We start from the raw sequence: 24,884 nt of genomic DNA, 5'->3' as shown, positions 1-24,884 counted from the left end.
GGCGGGCGGAAGGCTTGAGTGGCAGGCGGGAGAGGGAGCAAGATGGCGTCGGAAGGCGACTTGGGGAGGAAGTGGGACCGGTGCCTGGCTGACTCCGCCGTCAAGCTGGGTGAATACCCCCCTCTCTTTTGGAAACCTGCATGGCCTCGCCTTCCCCCTGCAGACTGTCATTATCATATATTCGTATTATTAGGCTATTCCTGCCCCACTTTCTCCTCCACACATTGCCATGGCCTTGGAGTATGAGCTCTGTTTTCGAGAAGGCCCCATTGCCTGGCCTTGAATCTATTCAGTACTATTATCATTATTATTATAATATTTATACTCTATTATTATTATATGTATATTATGCATCAGCATACAATTATTCTTAATATTAAAATTATTATATTATCTAATATTATGTTATCTATTATGAAATCACATATTTACTATTATATTTCTTTACACCCCACATGTGTATATGCATGTATGAGTGTATATGTATGTGTGCATGTGTATATGTATATTGTGTAAATATGTGTGCTCGTGTATATGCATATGTGTATGTGTATATGTATATATATATATATGTGTGTGTGTGTGTGTGTGCATGTATGTGTGTTTATGTATATTTGTGTGTGCTTATGTGTATATATGTGTGCGTGTATGTATGTGCATGTGTATATGTATATTGTGTATATATGTCTGCTCGTGTATATGCATATGTGTGTATATATGTGTATATTTGTGTGTGCTTATGTGTATATGTGTGCTCGTTTGTATGCATATGTGTATGTGTATATGCATATATGTATGTGTGTATGTATGTGTGTTTATGTATATTTGTGTGTGCTTATGTGTATATATGTGTGTGTATGTATGTGCATGTGTATATGTATATTGTGTATATGTGTGTGCTCGTGTATATGCATATATGTATGTGTGTATGTATGTGTGTTTATGTATATTTGTGCTTATGTGTATATATGTGTGCGTGTATGTATGTGCACATGTGTATATGCATATATGTATGTGTGAATGTGTATGTATGCATGTATATGTGTATGTTTCTGTGTCCTTATGTGTATATGTGTGTGTATGTGTGCATGTGTATATGTGTATATGTATATTGTGTATATTGTATGATGCTTTTGTTAGACCACCCTGAATCCCCCTTCGGGGGGGGGAGGGACGGGGTATAAATATAGGAAATAAAATAAAATAAAAATGTGTGTGTGCTCGTGTATATGTTATTATTATATGTGTGTATGTCTATATGCATATATGTGTGCATGTATATGTGTGTATGTATGAGTGCATGTGTATATGTATATTGTGTATATGTGTGTGCTCATGTATATGCATATATGTGTGTATGTGTATATATATTTGTATATATGTATGTGTGCATGTATATGTATGTGTATATTTGTGTGTGCTTGTGTGTATATATGTGTGTGTGCATGAGTATATGTATATGTGTGTATGTCTATATGGTGTATTTTGGGGGGTTTTAAGTCCGTTCCGCTGGGGGTTTTGTGTGTGTGTTTTTAGGGGTGATGGACACATGTTGGACTATTAGGTTATTATGTCAAAATTTTGTGTCGGTTCATCCAGCGGTTTCTGAGTTATGTTTCCCCCATAAACAAACAAACAAGCAAACATTACATTTCTATCTATATATAGAGAGAGAGAGAGAGAGATTATTTGATTTGATACACAACAGGATTAGTACACAACAATCAAGATCCCTATGGTGGCCAGGGTGGGAGAAAGCTTTTGTCTGTTGGAGGCACGTGTAAATGTTGCAACTGGCCACCTTGATCAGCATTTAATGGCCTTGCAGTTTCAAGGTCTGGCTGCTTCCTGCCTGGGGGGCCCTTTCTTGGGAGGTGTTAGCTGGCCCTGATTGATTCTTGTTTGGAATCCCCCTAATTTTTGAGATGTGGGTGAAACGTTAGGAGAGAACACTTCTGGAACATGGCCATACAGCCCAAAAATGCATAGCAACCCAGTGATTCCAGCCGGGAAAGACTTCAACAACACATTAAGACGGGCTCTGTAGGGCTGTTCTTAGTTGAACTTGTTAGTAAGTTGGAAAAGGTACATTTTTAAAGTGGAAGTACCCTCAAATATATATATTTCTTAGCTTTGGATTGCATAGGGAAGGGTCTTTATTTATTTATCGTGTCAGGAGCAACCAGAAAGTTGTATTACATTTTAAACAAAACAAACAGACAGACAAAACACAAAGTTTGCAGGCTTGGTAGTTGATTAAATGTCCTTTGACCAGTATCTGGCCACTTGGAGTGCCTCTAGTGTTGCCGCAAGAAGGTCCTCCCTTGTGCATGTGGCAGGGCTCAGGTTGCATTGCAGCAAGTGGTCAGTGGTTTGCTCTTTTCCACACTCGCATGTTGTGGAATCCACTTTGTGGCCCCATTTCTTAAGATTGGCTCTGCATCCCGTGGTGCCAGAGCGCAGTCTGTTCAGCTCCTTCCAAGTCGCCCAGTTTTCTGTGTGCCCAGGGGGGGAGTCTCTCATTTGGTATCAGCCATGGATTGAGGTTCTGGGTTTGTGCCTGCCACTTTTGGACTCTCGCTTGCTGAGGTGTTCCAGCAAGTGTTTCTGTAGATCTTAGAAAACTATGTCTTGATTTAAGTCATTGACGTGCTGGCTGATATCCAGACAGGGGATGAGCTAGAGATGTCACTGCCTTGGTCCTTTCACTATTGGCTGCTACTTCTCGGCGGATGTCAGGTGGTGCAATACCAGCTAGACAGTGTAGTTTCTCCAGTGGTGTAGGGTGCAGACACCCCGTAATGATGCGGCATGTCTCATTAAGAGCCACATCCACTGTTTTAGTATGGTGAGATGTGTTCCACACTGGGCATGCATACTCAGCAGCAGAGTAGCATAGCACAAGGGCAGATGTATTGTTTATTGTTGGTTGTTCATACTGCTTAACTGTTTTTAATTTGCTTTAGGTATGGTATTGTTGTATTGTGTTTTGAGGCCTTGGTCTATGTAAGCCGCATCGAGTCCTTCGGGAGATGCTAGCGGGGTACAAATAAAGTTATAATAATAATAATAATAATAATAATAATAATAATGTCTTCACTGTGTCTGGTTGTGATCCCCAGGCTGTGCCAGTCAGCTTTCGTATGATATTGTTTCTAGCACCCACCGTTTGCTTGATATTCAGGCAGTGCCTCTTGTAGGTCAGAGCACGGTCCAGAGTGACTCCCAGATTTTTGGGTGCGCTGCAATGCTCCAATGGGATTCCTTCCCAGGTCATCCTCAGAGCTCGGGATGCTTGTCTGTTCTTTAGGTGAAAAGCACATGTCTGTGTTTTAAATGGATCAGGGATCAGCAGGTTTTCCCCTTAATAGGCAGTAAGGGCACCTAGAGCTTCGGAGAGCTTCTCTTCAACCATCTCAAAGCTCCCTGCTTGAGCGGTGATGGCACGATCATCAGCATAGATGAAACTCTCTGTCCCTTCTGGCAGTGGCTAGTCATTTGTGTAGATGTTGAACATGGATGGAGCAAGCACGCTCCCCTGAGGCAGGCCGTTCTTCTGTTTCCGCCATCTGCTTCTCTGGCCCTGGAACTCAACAAAAAAGCTCCTGTTTTGTAGCAGGTTTCCTATGAGGCGGGTGAGGTGGTCGTCCTTTGTGATATTATACATTTTTCTCAGGAGGAGGCGGTGGTTCACAGTATCATAAGCCGCTGACAGGTCTATGAAAGCCTTTCAAAGCCATCTTCGATGTGCTGAGTCAGGTTCAGCACTTGCGATGTGCAGCTTTTGCCTTTCCTGAAGCCAGCTTGCTGTGGAATCAGACAGGGGTCTATTTTTTCCATAATTCCATCGAATTAGGGAAGGATCTACACCCCTGCAAGGTTTCCTTTGCTTCTCCGTGCCTCTGTTCAAAAGATTTCCCCATGATAGTAACTCTTTCAGGAGCGATTTTCCCTTTCTAGAGGCAATTTCTTTCACTTCCCGTTGTCTCATCCTTAAGAGTAAGTCAAATGTTTGTAACTTGGAGACGGCCTGTAGATGGCAGTGTAGACAGGGCACAAATATTGCTTTTCCTAGTAGGTTCAGGCCAAAGCAAACTGCTGCAGCCTCGCCTTGCTTTGTCTGTTCTTTGTTGCTAAGGTTGTTGTTGTTGTTGTCTAATGTTTTAACCATTTCTAGTGTGTCTCGGCCTTGCATCTCCTTGGAATATTGACAACCGTGGGCTCATTGAAGTTGCAACGAAGCCACGCACGACTGGAGTGCGTACGCTTAGCATCTGTAGTCTTCCTTTTAAAGTTTCATTCTTACCAAACCTGTTTACCTCCGGCAGGCGAGGAGAAAAAGAACAACACGGCTCGCCATTTGAATTGCAAAGGAGTTCCTATCTGATTTGTGCTGCTTGGTGCAACTTTGGTTGGCGCAGGGAATAATTTGATCTTAATTGAACAGGGCGCGGCAAAAGGACAGCGTGAGAAAATATTGGTTTCTGAGTAGGATTATCGGCGTGGCAAGTTGTCTGGTGGATCAAAAGAAGCTTTCCTGGATCGGGGCCAAAGAAGCTCCTTAATGTTGCCAAATCCTTACTCATTGCATTCCCAGTTTACCTTTCTCCCAGGAAAGGGGACCCACTGTAGGTCAACAAGGAATATATTTACTGTATATACTCGAGTATAAGCCCCTTTTTAGGCTGAAAAAGTTCCCCTCGGCTTATACTCGAGTCAAGGTTATTTATTATTTTACTTTGTTATTAGTATCATTTTATTACATGAATTATTATTATTATATTTACATTACATTATTATTATTTTATTACATTTATTATTTTACTCTATTTATTATTAGTATTATTCTGGAGCCCCCGGTGGCGCAGTGGGTTAAAGCCCTGTGCCGGCAGGACTGAAGACCGACAGGTCGCAGGTTCAAATCCGGGGAGAGGCGGATGAGCTCCCTCTATCAGCTCCAGCTCCTCATACGGGGACATGAGAGAAGCCTCCCACAAGGATGATAAAAACATCAAATCATCCAGGCATCCCCTGGGCAACGTCCTTGCAGACGGCCAATTTTCTCACACTAGGAGTCGCTCCTGACACGACAAAAAAAATAATTAGTATTATTATTTATTTACTCTTTATTATTATTACATTTATTATTTTACTTTATTTTTATTGTTACTGCATTTATAATTTTACTCTGTTATCACTGTTATTACATTTTCATTATTTTACTCTATTATTATTATCCTGACACAAAAACACAGTATGACACAGCAAACGAGGTACCGTATATACTCGAGTATAAGCTGACCCGAATATAAGCCGAGGCACCTAATTTTACCACAAAAAACTGGGAAAATGTATTGATTAGAGTATAAGCCGAGGGTGGGAAATGCAGCAGCTACAGGTAAATTTCAAAATAAAAATTGATACCAATAAAATTATATTAATTTAGGCATTAGTAGGTTGATTTGTTTGTCTCTGCTGGCTAAAAGCTCTTCGTCTGTCCAAGGCTTCATTAAAATCTGCACGTGGAGATAACTGACCCTGCGTCTGCAGCTCAGAGCTTCTCCCAGGCTGAAGACCTTGATATTCCCTTTGCAGCAACACAGGCCTGTCTAATTATTTATTTTTATTTATTTTGGGCCTTTTTACCCTGCCCTTCTCAACCCCCCCCCCCCCGGGGGGGTACTCAGGGCAGCTTCCAACCGGCACATATTCGATGGCTACAATTCAACATAGTAAAATATACAACAACAGCAGTCATCAATAGTTAAAACATTAAGTTAATACAATAAAATCTAATAGAAAAAAGCCAGCCTGGTGGCCATCGTTTCGCAGAGTTCTGTAAATAGTGAGTCCATTCCGCTTATCATAATCCGTTCCAAAGCTCTTGTTATTGTCCTTGTCAGTCTGCCAGATTACCCAAAGCCCTGGTCCCATATCCATGTTTTTAATTTCCTTCTAAAAGAGAGGAGAGATGACGATGATCTAATTTCCATGGGGAGTGAATTCCACAGGCGGGGGGCCACCACCGAGAAGGCACTGTCCCTTATCCCCACCAGTCTCATTTGTGACAAGAGCAAGATTCAGGCCCCACATCCCTAAAACAAGGTCCAGGAAACAGACCATCATCCCTATTCCCTTCAGGAACATCTTCATGTGAAATGAACCACGCTGGCCAGGTAAGGGTGGTAGAAACGTGCCAGTACAGGTGGGACATGAATCCATTGGTGTTGCAACTCAGGGTAGTTTTCACCTTGCTCCCAAAGAGAAAGAAAAGGCAAAGTCAAAACATAGTATAAGAGATACAACGTTCCATAAGACTTAAATACAAAGACACAGTTCCCAAGATCCAAAGGCAAAAACATGAAGTATAATCCTTTAAGCAATGGTCAAACAATAGTCCGTGGAAAACAGTTGAATACAAGACCCAAAATCCCAGACTCAGGAAGCCAGAAGCATGCTGCTTAAAGCCAAGGTTAATCCATAGAAGTTTGCATGGAAAGAGCAACGTTGAACTGACAATCCCTGTGTGTCAGTGAGAAGGCTAAATACCCTTTACAGACATGAACACATTGCGATGACCTTTGGCAGACTTGGCTTCTCGCTTGCTAGCCAAGCGAGAGCTTCTCCGGACCCTTAATTGCAGATGATCTTGCGTACTCATTAATTCATTATCTTCAAGGCTCTCTAACCCCTTATCTTGGTCCGTGGGAAGGCAAAGGAGGCAAAGACATCTCCACCTGGCCGTGTGGGAATTCACTCTCGTTATCAGTCTCACTAACTTTCCTTTCCTCCGAGAACTGACTTGCTGTTTCCCCTTCAGCAGCCTCACGGTCAACCCTGTCTGAAGCTTGTACAGAAATCTGTAACCCATCATCCTTCACATCATCTCGTAGGAACTCTGGCTCACAAAACCCACAGGGCTCAGCTTCAGAGTCAAATTGAGTCACAACTGGCTTCCTTCGACGCAGGCCTTTCTCTTATGCCAACAAGCGGACTTAGCTGAAGCAGAAGGAACAAGTTGGGGCAGCTTTTCCCCATTGTTCCCTGGGTGCACGTCCCTCTTTTGAAAGGGTCTTAAGGACAGATCGGAGGAACGCAGGAAGGAAATCGTCGTAAGCGCCTTAATCCGCCTCGTTGAGAAAACATGGGCTTTTCTTGGCATTCTCGACGGGATCTTGCCATCCGGAGATGCGCCCGGACATGAGCAGGCCCGTAAATCAGCCAAACGGCGAATGGGCTTTCTCTTCTAATGCCTCGTTTGTTTTGACACCGGGAAAAGCAAAAACATTTCTAATTATACGTGTGGGAGAAATGAAGTCATCCTTTGAATCGGGTTGACTTGAGCTCTTGCAAAATGGGGTGCCGTTGGGAGGTTTGGGACTGTCGCTCCCATTTGGCCCAGCGATTGCTCCTTGGAAGCAAAGAAAGCACTTCCTTCCTTGTGTTGTCGAAGGCTTCTTCCATGGCCGGAATCACTGGGTTGCTGTTGAGTTTCCCGGGCTGTATGGCCATGTTCCAGAAGCATTCTCTCCTGATGTTTTGCCCACATCTATGGCAGGCATCCTCAGAGGTTGGGAGGTCTGTTAGAAACTAGGGTGGAAGAAAAAACTCTTGTCTGCTTGAGGCAAGTGGGAATGTTGCCATTGGCCACCTTGATCAGCATTGCAAAGCCTTGCAGCTTCAAGCCCTAGCTGCTTCCTGCCTGTGGGCATCCTTTGTTGGGAAGTGTTAGCTAACAACTCCCAACAAAGGATTCCCTCAGGCAGTAAACAGCCAAGCTTGCTATTGGTAGGTGGGAGAATGTAGTCTTGTATGTTGGAGGCAAGTGGGAATGTTGGAATTGATCACTTTCATCAGCATTGCAAAGCTTTGCAGCTTCAAGCCCTGGCTGCTTCCTGCCTGTGGGCATCCTTTGTTGGGAAGTATTAGCTAACAACTCCCAACAAAGGATTCTCTCAGGCAGTAAACAGCCAGGCTTCCTATTGGTAGGTAGGAGAAAGTACTCTTGTCTGTTGGAGGCAAGTGGGAATGTTGCCATTGGCCACCTTGATCAGCATTGCAAAGCCTTGCAGCTTCAAGCCCTGGCTGCTTCCTGCCTGGAGGAATCCTTTGTTGGGAGGTGTTCGCTATATGTCGCAACAAAGGCTTCCCCCAGGCAGTGAACAGCCAGGCATGCTATTGGTAGGTGGGAGAAAGTACTCTTGTCTGTTGGAGGCAAGTGGGAATGTTGGAATTGATCACCTTGATCAGCATTGCAAAGTCTTGCAGCTTCAAGGCCTGGCTGCTTCCTGCCTGGGGCAATCCTTTGTTGGTAGGTGTTAGATTGTTTCATGTCTGGAATTCCTCTGGGGTTTTTTTTTTCAGTGTTGCTCTTTATTTACTGTCCTCATTTTAGAGTTTTTAAGATTGTGTTCATTTTCATGGCCTCCCTCTGTTGAAATTGTCAGGAATCAGCCAGGTCTTGGAGCTGTAAGGCTTTGCAACGCTAATCAGGGTGATGAATGGCAACATTCGCCCTTGCCTCCAACAGAGAAGAGTTCTTTCTCCCGCCCTGTGATTGGGGAGAGCGAGAGCCCTGGTGCAGACCCATCCTTCCTTTTGAATGCCTCCTCGTTTGTGTTTGTTTTCCTTGTAAGCGAGACCTTTCATGTTTTATTGTGATGGCCTGGAGGTGCCTGGCTTGAGCAGAAACAGCTGTGGACGTGGTCAGGTGCTGGTGGTGCTGAGAGAGTGGTGGAGGAGGGGGGGGGACTGCCTTCTGAAAAGGAAATTGAGCATTTAAGGAGGCCACGGCACTGCGGAAACCATCCTTTGGTCGAGCCGGCTTTGGATTCTCCATCTGTGTATTGTTGAAGGCTTTCATGGTCGGAATCAACTGGGTTGTGTGGTTGTACGGCCGTGTTCTAGCAGCATTTTCTCCTGACATTTTGCCTGCACCTATAGTTGGCATCTTCTACTGTCGGATCCTCTGAAGATGCCACTAGCCATAGATGCAGACGAAACGTCAGGAGAAAATGCCGCTCAAATGCATTGGCTATACAGCTTGGAAACCACATAGCATGCCAGTTATGACTTCAACTGAAGCATTGACTAGCCAGTTTGTAATGTTGTATGCCGGAACAGCAACACCTCTGTCTTTAAACACCACACCAGTGTAGTCCAATCAGCAAGTGGTTTATTGAAGGACTAGCCATCCCCTGCCATGCATTGCTGTGGCCCAGTCTGTGTATATGTGTTTTGTGTGTGTATATATATGTGTTTATGTGTGTGTGTATATTTGTGTGTGTGTATGGGTGTATAGATGTGTGTATGTATATATATGTGTGTGTGTATGTATATACGTGTGTGTATATATTTTTATATTTGTGTATATGCATATATGTGTATGTAGGTGTACCTGTGTATATGTATATTTGTGTATATGTATGTGCATGTGTATATACATATATGTGTGTGTAGATGTGCATGTGCATGTGTATATATGTGTGTATGTAGGTGTGCATGTGTATGTATACATATATGTGTGTATGTGTGCATGTGTATATGCATATATGAGTATGTAGGTGTGCGAGCATGTGCATATGCATATATGTGTGTATGTAGATGTGTATATGTATATGTGTGTGCATGTGTATAACTATATGTGTGTGTAGGTGTGCATGTGTATATGTATATGTGTGAGCATGTGTATATGCATATGTGTGTATGTAGGTGTGTATATGTATATGTGTGTATATGTGTGTGCATGTATATAACTATATGTGTGTGTAGATGTGCATGTGTATATGTATATGTGTGAGCATGTGTATATGCATATATGTGTATGTATATGCATATATGTGTATATGTATGTGTGCATGTGTATATGTATATGTGTGAGCATGTGTATATGCATATATGTGTGTATGTAGGTATGTATATGTATATGTGTGTGTATGTGTGTGTATGTGTATAACTATATGTGTGTGTAGATGTGCATGTGTATATGTATATGTGTGAGCATGTGTATATGCATATATGTGTATGTATATGCATATATGTGTATATGTATGTGTGCATGTGTATATGTATATGTGTGAGCATGTGTATATGCATATGTGTGTATGTAGGTGTGTATATGTATATGTGTGTATATGTGTGTGCATGTGTATAACTATATGTGTGTGTAGATGTGCATGTGTATATGTATATGTGTGAGCATGTGTATATGTATATGTGTGAGCATGTGTATATGCATATATGTGTGTATGTAGGTGTGTGTGTGTATATGTATATTTTTGTATATGTGTGTGTAGATGTGCATATGTGTGCATGTGTATAGGTATGTGTGTGTATGTAAATGTGTATATTTTGTCCTAGTTAAGCTTTCTGAGGGAATTCTAGTTCCATGTCTTTGCTCCTGTTTCATGCTTCCAAGGCTCAAATCATTTCCCAAAAGACTAGGAAACGAGAAGTTTTTCTCTGGTCAAGAGGCAACGGTTGGTTCCTTCTTCCTTCCCAGAAAAAAGGATGGAAAAAGCGCTCGAGGAAGCAACGTCTTGAGCGACGCACGAGCTCCGTTTCCCTTGTAAATCATTTTTCATGGGTTAGCTAACATGTTTGGGTTGGCAGCAGGAGACCCCCAAAACCGGACTTTACTAAAGCCGGGCAGTTTGCGTGAACACTCTTCTTTCTTTTTTCCCTCGCTGCTGAAATAATTATTTTCCATTCCGCCGCTTGGCATTCCTGCTTCCCAAGGACGACGCAAAAGGAGGGCTGTGTTTGAACCCCGGGGTCAAGGGGCCAAATGTTTTTTGAACCGTTTGATGGATCCCTCCAGATGGGAATTTGCTTTTAAATAGAATAAACACCCGGGATGTATTTCCCCTCGAGCTTCACCAAATATATACACACAGAGAGATATTTCCAGCTGACCAGCTGTTGCTCAAGGAAAGCGCAGGGAGACATTGGTTATTCTTAATGGGCAGCATTTCCCGTTTTCAGGCCGCCTTCCTCCAAATCTAGCCTGTATTGCATACAATTAGTGTGTCCCAGATATCTGAAGGTGCAAAACTTGACTGTGAGATCTCTCCGTGGCCCTATGCATGCAAAAAACACGCCATCGTAGATTGATACTGTTTGTTTTCAAAATAATGACCAGTCCACACACTGCCTTGCCAGAGAAAGAAAATATGCCATGCAGAATAACAATGGAGTACAGACTTTCCTGCTCAGCGCTTTCCAGAATTTGTGCTACAATACCCATCAGCCCCAACAAGGATAGTGTGTGACAAAATGAAAATCATATGTAGTTCACATTTGACCAGTCCACACACTGCCTTGCCAGAGAAAGAAAATATGCCATGCATAATAACATTAATGGAGTACAGACTCTCCTACTCAGCACTTTCCAGATCTTTGTACTACAATACCCATCAGCCCCAACGAGGATGGTGTATGACAAAATGAAAGTCATATGTAGTTCACGTTTGATCAGTCCATGCACTGCCTTGCCAGAGAAAGAAAATATGCCATGCAGAATAACATTAATGGGGTACAGACTCTCCTACTCAGCACTTTCAAGCTCTTTCTACTACAATACCCATCAGCCCCCACAAGGATGGTGTATGACAAAATGAAAATCATATGTAGTTCATGTTTGATCAGTCCTTGCACTGCCTCGCTAGAGAAAGAAAATATGCCACGCAGAATAACATTAATGAAGTACAGACTCTTCTACTCAGCACTTTTCAGATCTTTGTACTACAATACCCATCAGCCCCCACAAGGATGGTGTGTGACAAAATGAAAATCATGTGTAGTTCACGTTTGACCAGTCCACACATGCCTTGCCAGAGAAAGAAAATATACCACGCAGATGAACAGTAAAGAATGCAGAAAGTCGGGTGTATGTAAAAGCTCACTGGTTTGAAGTTGGGTATTGAAGGGTATACGTGCCAAGTTTGATCCAGATCCATCGAGCCACGGAGGAGCCTTTGTAGTGGCTCCAAAGATGTCTGTTATCCAGACTTAACTTCTTTGTAGTCTTGTGAGATACGGGTCTCGTCCTCCGAGAAAGAGCCCGCTGCCGTGGCCTTTTTGCTCGTTTTTTTTCCATCTCAACGGGAGAGGCCTCCCACCTGACAGCTGTTTCTACTAAAAGACCTTCGGGGCCGGGGCCGAGGCCGCCCTTTCACTCCATAACAATAAAACATGAAAGGTCTCGCTTCCAAAGCAAATAAACAGAGGACGGGAATGAAAGCCCAACGGCGGCTCTGTGTGCCTTATGCGCCGCGCTCTTTATCCCTCTGCCAGGCCTCTTTGGTCCTTCTTTGAATGACGGATCCAGATTAAATCCTGGTCTGATGAAACCCTCAATCCGTCCTACAATCACAGTTAGATGGGATCCCAAGAGGTCATCAAGTAGCCTGACATGGTGGTAGTTAGCATTTCCATGTTCTCAGATCATATGTTGTGTCACCAAGTGCTCTGCTATGGCTGACTTCTCTGGTTGACTTAGTCTGCAGTGCCTTTTGTGTTCCTGGATTCGTGTCTGGCCAATGTTGCATTTGCCGATCCCTGTGTCTACCATATACCATGCAGCTGTGGACAAGTTTGGGACCACCAAACACGTTATATAGTGGGAAAGTCAAGAAGAATGCTTTCTTGTCAGTTTTGGATTCTGGGGAAAGTTTATAATGATTCATGGGAGTGAATTGTCTCAGTCGAGGCAACATCGTTATTTGATCACGGTCTTGGTTTCAAGGGCTCTGAGTTTCATGTACCAAGTTTTTGCCAAGGTTAAGTTTGGACTATGGGATTTTCCTGCTGTTTTGTTTCATGGATTCAAGTGCCTTGTTTCATGGATTCCTATGTACTCATGGATCTTGCTTCCTTTTAAAGCTGATGGACTATTTTGGATTGTGAACCTTTACTGTTTTGCTACTTTTTACTGCTTTGCCTACTTATATTCTTCAATAAACTGCTTGCTGATTTTACCAAGCTGGTGTGGTGTTGAAGGTCAGAGGTGTTCGTGCTCTGGTGTACGACAAGTGGTAGGGAAAAGTTTATAATGATTCATGGGAGTGAATTGCTGCAGTCGAGGCAACGTTGTTATTTGATCACGGCCTTGGTTTCAAGTGCTCTGAGTTTCATGTACCAAGTTTTTGCCAAGGTTAACTTTGGACTATGGAATTTTCATGCTGTTTTGTTTCATGGATTCCTATGTACTCATGGATCTTGCTTCCTTTTAAAACTGATGGACTATTTTGGATTGTGAACCTTTACTGTTCGGCTAATTTTTACTGCTTTGCCTACTTATATTCTTCAATAAACTGCTTGCTGGTTTTATCAAGCTGGTGTGGTGTTGAAGGTCAGAGGTGTTCCTGCTCCGGTGTACGACAAGTGGTAGGGAAAGGTTTATAATGATTCATGGGAGTGAATTGTCTAAGTCGAGGCAACATCGTTATTTGATCACGGTCTTGGTTTCAAGTGCTCTGAGTTTTATGTACCAAGTTTTTGCCAAGGTTAAGTTTGGACTATGGAATTTTCATGCTGTTTTGTTTCATGGTTTCAAGTGCCTTGTTTCATGGATTCCTATGTACTCATGGATCTTGCTTCCTTTTAAAGCTGATGGACTATTTTGGATTGTGAACCTTTACTGTTTTGCTACTTTTTACTGCTTTGCCTACTTATATTCTTCAATAAACTGCTTGCTGACTTTACCAAGCTGGTGTGGTGTTGAAGGTCAGAGCTGTTCCTACTCAGAGCTGTTTCAAGTGCTCTGAGTTTCATGCAGCAAGTTTCTGCCAAGCTTAAGAGGTGTACGACAGATGATGATAGTGATTATTATTATTATACTACGACAAGTGGTAGGGAAAAGTTTATAATGATTCATGGGAGTGAATTGCTGCAGTCGAGGCAATGTTGTTATTTGATCACGGTCTTGGTTTCAAGTGCTCTGAGTTTCATGCAGCAAGTTTTTGCCAAGCTTAAGAGGTGTACGACAGATGATGATAGTGATTATTATTATTATACTACTATCCCACTAGACGGTGGCTCCCCAGCCCTGGTTTCTTTTCATGTTCTTCTCTTTCTCTGTCTTGCAGGTGCTGGTTTTGGCCTGGGCATTGTCTTCTCAGTCATCTTCTTCAAAAGTAAGTCTGCTTTTGAGTCTTCCAACTCGTTTATTCTTATGCTGTTGATAGACTCGAGGCCACCTTCTCCTGGCTTTGGATTCGGAGTCCGCAGCCAAGCCTTTGCTTCCAACTCCTCCCTAGTTCTGTTATCTGACACCTTCATCGATCAGTGTGTATTAATCAGCCACCAATACACCTCCGCTGGGCTAATGGCAGCCTGGGCTCCGTTGCACCCTCTCCCTCTGATTCATCGCAGAGAACAAAAGGGAGATGCGTTTGATTCAACTGGCTGAGCAAGAAAGCTTTCCCAACTCCCTGGGAAAGTCAACACGGAGCAGACACTGAGGCATGGAGGCGGGCTCCAAACAGGGAAGGAAAAGGTCAATACCGACGAGGAGGAGATTATTGTCCCTTTTGCCTTTGGCTCCTTCGCTCGCTCGCTCTTTCCCCAAACAGGGCCATTTGTTTGCTCTGGGCTTCGGAGAAGAAAAGCAGCGCAACCTCCCGCAGATAAACATCTTTAATGTGTGTTTACACGGCCCTGTCTTTCTGTTTAGAGTCAGGGCAGCTCTTGGGGCTTTCGCAACTTGGATTTCCTCCACCATGCCATTGTACGGGATGCAAAAAGGAGGAGGAAGGTAGACACACACAGAACTGGGATTGTTTGCATATCAGTGGTCAGAACATCTCCTGCCTCTTTCCCAGAGGTAGCGCTTTGCTGCCTTGATCCTCATCCTTATTGTTGTTTTGGGATGACAATAATCTTTTCCTATAGGGATTTCCAGGGTCCGGAATGCGTTATCCCGGGCCTGGGGACACTTCCTAACTTTGGGGCCACATGCTAGCACTCCCTGCTAGGAGGACTGGCAAGAGAGGAAAGGAAGAAGGAAGGAAAGAGAGAGAGAAGGGAGGAAGGGAAGGCTGGAAGCAGAGAGAGGAGGAGGGAAGGAAAGAAAGACAAAAGGGAAGGATGGAAGGAGAAAGAGGAAGAGAGAGAAGGAAGGACGGATGGACAGACAGATGAAAGGGAGGAAGGGAAGGATGGAAGGAGAAAGAGGAAAGGAAGAAAGGAGAGAGGGAAAGATGGATGGAAGGAAGGAAGGAAAAAGAGGAGGAAGGGAAGGATGGAAGGAGAAGAAGGGAGGAAAGGGAAGGAAAGAAAGATGGAAAGAAGGAAGGGATGGAAGGAGAAAGAGGATGAAAAGGAAGGGAAGACAATGGAAGGAGGGAAGGATGGAAGGAGAAAGAGGAAGAGAGGGAAGGAAAGAATGACGCACAGACGAAAGGGAGGAAGGGAAAGATGGAAGGAGAAAGAAGGAAGGAGAGGGAAAGACGGATGGAAGGAAGGAAGGAAAAAGAAAAGGAAGGGAAGGATGGAGGGAGAAGAAGGGAGGAAAGAGGGAAGGAAAGAAAGATGGAAAGAAGGAAGGGAAGGATGGAAGGAAGGAGAAAGAGGAAGGGAAGAGGGAAAGAATGGATGGAAGGAAGTGAGAGATGGAAGGAGAAAGAGAGAGAAAGGGAGGAAAGAGGGAAGGAAAGAGATGGAAAGAAGGAAGGAAAAAGAAGGAAGGGAAGGATGGAAGGAGAAAGGAAGAGAGAAGAAGGGAGGAAAGAGGGAAGGAAGGAAAGATGGAAGGACAAAAGGATAGAAGGGGAAAGGATAAAGAGAAGGAAAGAAGGGTGGAAGGGAATGGAGGGGAGCGAGAAGGAGGGAAGGAAGGAAAGACAAAAGGGAAGGTAGATGGAAAAAGGGAACTACCTGTTGGATTAGGCCTTCCTTATCCCTTTTGGTGATTTCCCACTTTTCATATGTACTTTTTTCTGCTGCTTTTGGGTTCCTGGTTGGTGCTAAGGGTAAGGTTTGGAGAAGTTACATAGGGACCACCAAACACATTATGCAAGGAAAGTCAAGAAGAATGCTTTCTTGTCAGTTTTGGGTTCTGGGAAAGGTTTATAATGATGCTCAGGAGTGAATTGCCTCAGTTGAGGCAATGTGATTTTATCACGGCCTTGCTTTCAAGTGCTCTGAGTTTCATGTACCAAGTTTTTGCCAAGCTTAAGTTTGGACTATGGGATTTTCCTGCTGTTTTGTTTCATGGTTTCAAGCGTCTTGTTTCATGACATGGGGGGCAACACAGATCCTGCTGAAGTTTCCTTCCCAACCTTGTCTTCCTCCTCCTCTTCTCCTCCCTCCAGGGAAGACCTGGCCCATTGCGTTTGGCTCCGGGACGGGCCTGGGCATGGCTTATTCCAACTGCCAGCATGACTTCCAGTCCCCGCACCTCCTCCACGGGAGATTCGTCAAGGTGGGTCTGCCTTCTCCAAAGCGTGGAAAGATTGGGAAGCTCTGAAACAGGCCCATTCCTCTACAGAGGAAGACACAACCTGAGCCTCACTGACAGATGGCCTTCCAGCCCGTAAACTGTCCTAGGGTTAGGCGACCCGGAATCCTTCCACCAGCGTAGTCCAAGCCAAAAATGTCTCTCAACTCTGGAGACATTTTTGGCTTGGAAAACAGATCGGGAACCAGAGGTGTTGCTTTCTCACCCGGGATCCTCTTTCTTTCTCTTCCAGGAGCAATGACAGAGAGGAAGAAAGCAAGGCTCGGAGTCTCCTCGTCATCGTTGTCATCTTCCCGAAAAGGTCCAAGCGGCCCACTGACCACTGCCTTGGGGACCGCCCACCCGCTCTCGGGAACACAATCACGTTTTGTATCCAAAGCCGGGGAAAGGTGCTGCTCTTTCGGGAAATAAAGCAAAAAGATGTTGACGCACAATAGTATCTCTAGTCCAGTGTTTCTCAACCTGGGGGTCGGGACCCCTGGGGGGATCACGAGGGGGTTTCAGAGGGGTCGCCAAAGACCATCAGAAAACACAGTATGTTCTGTTGTTCATGGGGGTTCTGTGTGGGAGGTTTGACCCAATTCTATCATTGGTGGGGTTCAGAATGCTTTTTGATTGTAGGCGAACTATAAATCCCAATAACTACAACTCCCAAATATCAAGGTTGATTTCCCCCAAACTCCATCTGTGTTCACATTTGGGCATATTGAGTATTCGTGCCGGGTTTGGTCCAGATCCATCATTGTTTGAGACCACAGTGCTCTTTGGATGTAAGTGAACTACAACTCCCAAACTTAAGGTCAATGCCCACACACCCTTCCAGTATTTTCTTTTGGTCATGGGAGTTCTGAGATAGATAGATAGATAGATAGATGATAGATAGATAAGATAGATATCCATTCCATCGTTGGTGGAGTTCAGAATACTCTTAGATTGTAGGTGAACTATAAATCCCAGCAACTACAACTCCCAAATGACAAAATAAACCTCCCCAACCCCACTAGTACACAACCCCTGGGCCCAGCGAGAGGCCAAGAATGCCCCCTCCAGCCGACCCACAGAGAGAGAAAACACAACATTCCAGCGGCATCCATGCTGTTATCCCTTTTCCTGCGCTATTTATTCAAATCCAGCCCAAAAGGAGGAATGATGTTTCCCCATCTTGGCTCAGGGAAGCTCCTTCCCTTCCCTGGACTGCAGATCCCAGCATCCCTGGGAGCGAGAGTCCCCCTGGTTTTTGTTCCAAAGTGCCCAATTCCTCTGGAAAGTCCTTCCTTTCCAATGGTTCTTTGTTTGTTTCGGGAGGGGAGAGATTCCTGACCGTGATAAAAACCTCCGCCGAGAAAGAAAAATCCAAGCAACGGAAAGGGAAACGTTTTTGTGCGCTTTGACACAAAACAGGCACAGCCGCCGACAAGCCCCACATCCACAGAAGGAGTCCCATGAAAGAGCCCCACAGCGTGTTTTCCAATGGGTGCTTCAAGTCAGGCCAAAAGAGAGATAGACAGGTAGTAGGTAGGAAGACGGACGGACGGACGGACAGACAGACAGACAGACAGATAGATAGATAGGTGATGGATAGCTGGATGGATGGATGGAAAGGTAAGGTAGGTAGGTAGGTAGATAGTAGAGATAATGGATGGATGGATGGATGGATGGATGGATGGATGGATGGATGGATGGATAGATAGATGAATGATAGATAGTAAGTAGAGATGATGGATTGATAGCTGGATGGATGGATGGATAGATAGCTAGATAGATAGATAGATGAGATGATGGATGGATGGATGGATAGGTAGGTAGGTAGGTAGATAGATAGATAGATAGATAGATAGATAGATAGATAGATAGATAGTAGAGATGATGGATGGATAGCTGGATGGATAGATGATAGATAGTAAGTAGAGATGATGGATGGATAGCTGGATGGATGGATGGATAGATAGATAGATAGATAGATAGATAGATAGATAGATAGATAGATAGATAGAAATATGAGATGATGGATAGATAGATAGATAGATAGATAGATGGATGGATGGATGGATGGATGGATGGATGGATGGATGGATGGGCGGGCGGGCGGGCGGGCGGGCAGGCAGATAGATAGATAGATAGATAGATAGATAGATAGATAGATAGATAGATAGTAAGTAGAGATGATGGATGGATGGATGGGTAAGTAGGTAGGTAGGTAGGTAGATAGATAGATAGATAGATAGATAGATAGATAGATAGATAGATAGATGAGATGATGGATAGATAGATAGATGGATGGATAGGTAGGTAGGTAGGTAGGTAGGCAGATAGGTAGGTAGGTAGGTAGGTAGTAAGTAGAGATGATGGATGGATGGGTAAGTAGGTAGGTAGGTAGGTAGATAGATAGATAGATAGATAGATAGATAGATAGATAGATAGATAGTAGAGATGATGGATGGATAGCTGGACGGACGGACAGACAGTCAGTCAGTAGAGATGATGGATGGATAGCTGGCCGGCTGGCCAGATAGATGAAAGATAGATAGATAGATATATGGTTAATTAGATGGATGGATAGATGGATATATAGATAGATAGCAATTATTATCTGTGTACTTTCCCCCCATCCAGTCACTTCTCATATATCTATATTTGTGTGTGTGTAATCAAGCAATTGTTATCTGTATTTTCCCCATCCACTCACTTCTCATATATGTGTGTGTATATATATGTGTGTCTGTGTGTGTATGCAAGCAAATGTTATCTGTACTTTCCCTGATCCACTCACTTCTCATATGTGTGTGTGTGTATACACACACACACACACACACACATATATATATATGAGAGAATAATAAAATGGAAGGAAAGGTGGTTTCAAGGCAAATGGGGGAGGAGGAGGGTGATGACTTCCAGATGAGTGTTTAGCTCCTTTTAACATTCCTTTGGAGACTTAAAAGGGTCTTTCCCCCCCTTTTTCGACCCCAAATACAGCTCTTCGGAGAGGAAAAAAAATCAGATTCTCTGCCCCATTTCCTCCCTTGGAGATACTTTGGAGTGTTTGGAGCAGTGGAAACATCGGATGAATCCTGTATTCTGTCCAATTGACTGTGATTATTAATAATAGTTTTATAATAATATTATTAATAAATAGAGTATTAATATTATTAATAAATACTCTATTTATTTATTAATAATATAATGTATATTATTTATAGTTAATAATATATTGTTCTAAAATTAATAATTATAATATTCATTATATATATAAAATGAATATTATTTATTGTTATAACAATATTATATATATATATACTCTATTAATAACAATAAATAATATTCATTATTTATTGTTATTAATAGAGTATATATAATATTGTTATAAAATTATTAATAACAATAAATAATATTCATTATATATATAATGAATATTATTTATTGTTATTGTGTATATATATATAAAATGAATATTATTTATTGTTATAACAATATTATATATATATACCTTATTAATAACAATAAATAATATTCATTATATATAAATATTCATTATTTATTGTTATTAATAGAGTATATATAATATTGTTATAAAATTATTAATACCAATAAATAATATTCATTACATATATAAAATGAATATTATTTATTGTTATTGAGTATATATATATATATATATATATATATATATAATGAATATTATTTATTGTTATAACATTATATATATATACTTTATTAATAACAATAAATAATATTCACTATATATATACTCTATTAATAACAACAAATAATATTCATTATATATATATTGAATATTATGTATTGTTATTAATAAAGTATATATATATAATATTTTTCTAAAGTTATAACAATAAATAATATTCATTATATATATATATATTGAATATTATGTATTGTTATTAATAAAGTATATATATATATAATATTTTTCTAAAGTTATAACAATAAATAATATTCATTATATATATAAAATGAATATTATTTATTGTGATTAATAAAGTATGTATATATATTCTTCTAAAATTATTAATCACAATAAATAATATTCATTTTATATATATAATGAATATTATTTATTGCTATTAATATATATATAAAATGAATATTATTTATTGTTATTCATAATTTTATAACAATATTATTAATAACTACATATATAATATTATAAATATATATAATATTAAAATAGATTTATTAAAACAAATATATAATAATACTATTATTATTAAAATAGAAATAAATATTACATGGGGGAACTAAATGGAAATAATTAGGGCAAAACGTTTATATTTACACTCCAAGCTCCAGAATCCCCCAAACTGAATGGTTGGGGGGGGGGGGGAAGATGGGCATTGTAGTCCCAAGGGGCCAACTCCACCAGCACGCCAGCCAATTGCGGCACGAAATGGGTGTTGTTTGGTCCCTGGCCTGGCGCCTGGGGTCAGCCCTCGATCTGGGTCCGTTCCGCAATCAAGTCCGAACAAGCACCCTCTTCTTTCTTTCGCACCCATCCCTTTCGGCTCTCACGCCTACGTGGGTTCTGCACCCATGCCAGGACATGTTCTCCGCACCTTGGCAGCATCGGGACCCAAGAACCGAGTGTGAGAGACGCTGCGAGCCCTGCCCTTCGCTCCGGGACTTCTGTTGGCATGGACCAACGTACTTTTCTTCCAGGGCAGCTCAAGGGACTGCGCTCCTTCCTAGCGACCCAGCGAGGCAGGCGTGGAGGGGGACCCTAGGGGTCATCTAGTCTGACCTCCACCCTATAAGGACATTATTTAGGGTCCAGAAAGAGGCCCTAGGGGGTCATCTAGTCTGACCGCAGACCTGCATGGACATTACTTAGGGTTATAGAACCTGGAAGGGGTCCCAAGGGGTCATCTAGTCTGACCTCAGCCCCCCTAGGGACATTACTTAGGGTCATAGACTGTGGAAAGGACCCCAAGGGGTCATCTAGTCTGACCTCAGCCCTCAAGGGAAAACTTTGGAAGGGACCCCAAGGGCCATCTAGTCCAAGATCCAGTCTTCTAAGGAGAACCTCAAAGGACATTAGTCCAGTTATAGACCTCATGGGACATCTTCAGCTTTAGAGGACATCAAGCTAGTCATAAGACTCTGGAAGGAACCTCAAGGGCTACCTAGCCCAAGGTCCAGTCTTCTAGAGAGGACCCCAAAGGCCATCTAGCCCAACTTCAGCCTTAGAGGACAACAAGCTACTCATAAGACTCTGGTAAGGGACCCCAAGCGCCACCTAGTTCAAGGTCCAGTCTTCTAGGGAGGACCTCAAGGGCCATCTAGCCCAACTTCAGCCTTAGAGGACATCAATCTACTCATAAGACTCTGGAAGGGACCCCAAGGGCCACCTAATCCAAGGTCCAGTCTTCTAGAAAGGACCTCAAGGGTCATCTAGCCCAACTTCAGCCTTATACGACATCAAGCTACTCATAAGACTCTGGAAGGAACCTCAAGGGCCACCTAATCCAAGGTCCAGTCTTCTAGAGAGGACCTCAAGGGCCATCTAGCCCAACTTCAGCCTTAGAGGACATCAATCTACTCATAAGACTCTGGAAGGAACCTCAAGGGCCACCTAATCCAAGGTCCAGTCTTCTAGAGAGGACCTCAAGGGTCATCTAGCCCAACTTCAGCCTTAGATGACATCAAGCTACTCATAAGACTCTGGAAGGAACCTCAAGGGACATCTAGTCCAAGGTTCAGTCTTCCAGGGAGGACCTCAAGGGCCATCTAGCCCAACTTCAGCCTTAGAGGACATCAAGCTGCCCATAAGTCTCTTGAAGGAACCTCAAGGGACATCTAGTCCATGGTCCAGTCTTCTAGGGAGGACCTCAAGGGCCATCTTGCCCAACTTCAGCCTTAGACGGCATCAAGCTACTCATAAGACTCTGGAAGGGACCCCAAGGGACATCTAGTCCAACCCTACAGGGAAACAACAGGGGCTCAAAGACCTTGGGAGGGACCTCAAAGGTCATCTAGTCTACCTTTAGGCCTGCAGAGAAACTACTTCAGATCCTAAGTGTGCCATTTCAGGCCCATCTGCAAGGTTTTCTTGGCCAGCTCTGAGGCCGAGAGAGTGCGACTCGCCCAGAGGAGCCGGACGGGCGGGTTTGGGCCCATTCTGTGGCCCGGCATTCCAATGTAAATACCCCCTCCAGCCTCTCATCAAGTGGTGGCACCAGTTTGGGTGGAGGAGGCCTCCCAAATGTAGGTCAGGTCAATTATTGGAGCCAGGCCCTAACATACATCCATATATAATAGGTTGCATACACTCTAAGCTAGACTGCTCCTATCCGGGGAGGCTCGTTTACGATCATCTGGATGGGCAAACTGCAAAATAAATGCATGATATGAACTCTGAGATAGACTGTTCTGAGCCAAGGAGGTTCAACAAGCCATCGGGTACCATTTGGTACCAGAAAGTGGTGAAACAACAAGAAACACAAACTGAGATAGACTGCTCCTATCCAAGGAGGCTCAATCATCCATATCTTATCATTTGGGTGGGAAAATGGGGAATAATCTTCCAAAATAATGTACAATATGGACTCTGAGATAGACTGCTCCTATCCAAGGAGGCTCGTTTACCATTATTTGAATGGGGGAAAGTGTAAACGAATGTACAATATGGACTCAGATAGACTGCTCCTATCCAAGGAGGCTCATTTCCCATTATCTGAATGGGGAAAAGTGTAAACGAATGTACAATATGGACTCAGACAGACTGCTCCTATCCAAGGAGGCTCATTTCCCATTATCTGAATGGGGAAAAGTGTAAACGAATGTACAATATGGACTCAGACAGACTGCTCCTATCCAAGGAGGCTCGTTTCCCATTATCTGAATGGGGAAAAGTTTAAACGAATGTACAGTGTGGACTCAGATAGACTGCTCCTATCCAAGGAGGCTCGTTTCCCATTATCTGAATGGGGAAAAGTGTAAACCAATGTACAATGTGGACTCAGATAGACTGCTCCTATCCAAGGAAGCTCATTTCCCATTATCTGAATGGGGAAAAAGTGTAAACGAATGTACAATGTGGACTCAGATAGACTGCTCCTATCCAAGGAGGCTCGTTTACCATTATCTGAATGGGGAAAAGTGTAAACGAATGTACAGTGTGGACTCAGATAGACTGCTCCTATCCAAGGAGGCTCGTTTCCCATTATCTGAATGGGGAAAAGTGTAAACGAATGTACAATGTGGACTCAGATAGACTGCTCCTATCCAAGGAGGCTCGTTTCCCATTATCTGAATGGGGAAAAAGTGTAAACGAATGTACAATGTGGACTCAGATAGACTGCTCCTATCCAAGGAGGCTCGTTTACCATTATTTGCATGGGGAATTAGTAAAATAATGTACAGTATGGACTCAGATAGACTGCTCTTATCCAAGGAGGCTCGTTTCCCATCATTTGGGTGGGAAATTATGTTAAGAATGGACTCAGATAGACTGCTCCTCTTTAAGGAGGCTCGTTTCCCATCATTTGGGTGGGAAAGGATGTTAAGAATGGACTCAGATAGACTGCTCCTCTTTAAGGAGGCTCGTTTCCCATTATTTGGGTGGGAAATCATGTTCAGAATGGACTCAGATAGACTGCTCCTACCCAAGGAGGCTCGTTTCCCATTATTTGGGTGAGAAATCATGTTCAAAATGGACTCAGATAGACTGCTCCTCTTTTAGGAGGCTTATTTCCCATTATTTGGGTGGGAAATAATATCCAGAATGGACTCAGATAGGCTGCTCCTCTTTAAGGAGGCTCGTTTCCCATTATTTGGGTGGGAAATCATGTCCAGAATGGACTCAGATAGACTGCTTCTATTTAAGGAGGCTCGTTTCCTATTATTTATGTGGAAAAATTGTAAAATATTGTCCAAATGGGTTCCGATTTGCGGCAAAGGCACCCCTTCTCTTTGTCTCTCAAAAGGAAAGATCGAAACAGGGCCGAGGGCTCTTTAATTCCCTTTCTTTTCTTTCTCCTCCTCTTTTCCGCTCCCTTCTTCTCCTTCTTTTACAATATTCTCCCCAAAAGAGGGAAAAGTTTGCGAAAACTCTTCCAAAGCTGGGAAAAGAGAGAGAGGAGGAGGAGAAAAGAAAGAGAGAAAGAAAGAAAGAGAAAAGAAGGAGGAGGAGGAGTAAAAGGAAAAGGAGGAGGAGGAAGAAGAAGAGGAGGAGGAGGAATTGGTTCCCAAGCCATTGGTCTGGCAGCCTCCAAGTGCGAAAGATGCATCACGGATTCGGAAGACTTTGAGAGCATTGTTTTGAAACTTTGGGAACTTTTGATTATTTTCTCCTACCTTTTTTGATCAATTCCTTTGATAACCAATAGCCGGATTTTTCCCCATCTTCCACTGTTTTGGATTATCTATTTTTTTGGACCTGAATTCCTTGGATCTTTGTTCTTTCCTCGGA

The 24,884-nt window shown here is 42.8% G+C and overlaps 1 protein-coding gene across 1 annotated transcript; it reads left to right on the top strand.

Moving 5' to 3' along the window:
• Window positions 1–16,893, top strand: MICOS10 (mitochondrial contact site and cristae organizing system subunit 10). Its single transcript, XM_060758823.2, has 4 exons — window positions 1–109; window positions 14,088–14,135; window positions 16,314–16,423; window positions 16,692–16,893. The coding sequence occupies exons 1-4, from the start codon at window positions 43–45 to the stop codon at window positions 16,698–16,700; spliced, it is 234 nt and encodes a 77-aa protein (XP_060614806.2). The 5' UTR covers window positions 1–42; the 3' UTR covers window positions 16,701–16,893.
• The last annotated feature ends 7,991 nt before the right edge of the window (window positions 16,894–24,884 follow it).

The sequence above is a fragment of the Anolis sagrei genome, chromosome 13 (assembly GCF_037176765.1).
Source record: "Anolis sagrei isolate rAnoSag1 chromosome 13, rAnoSag1.mat, whole genome shotgun sequence".
NCBI lineage: Eukaryota > Metazoa > Chordata > Lepidosauria > Squamata > Dactyloidae > Anolis > Anolis sagrei.
The sequence above is the reverse complement of the archived record's forward strand: the minus strand, read 5'-3'. Positions and strand labels throughout refer to the sequence as shown.

Coding starts and splice junctions, on each gene's coding strand:
- MICOS10 (XM_060758823.2), top strand. CDS start 43: ATGGCGTCGGAAGGCGACTTGGGGAGGAAGTGGGACCGGTGCCTGGCT. Junction 110..14,087: donor TGACTCCGCCGTCAAGCTGG/GTGAATACCCCC, acceptor TCTGTCTTGCAG/GTGCTGGTTTTGGCCTGGGC. Junction 14,136..16,313: donor CTCAGTCATCTTCTTCAAAA/GTAAGTCTGCTT, acceptor TCCTCCCTCCAG/GGAAGACCTGGCCCATTGCG.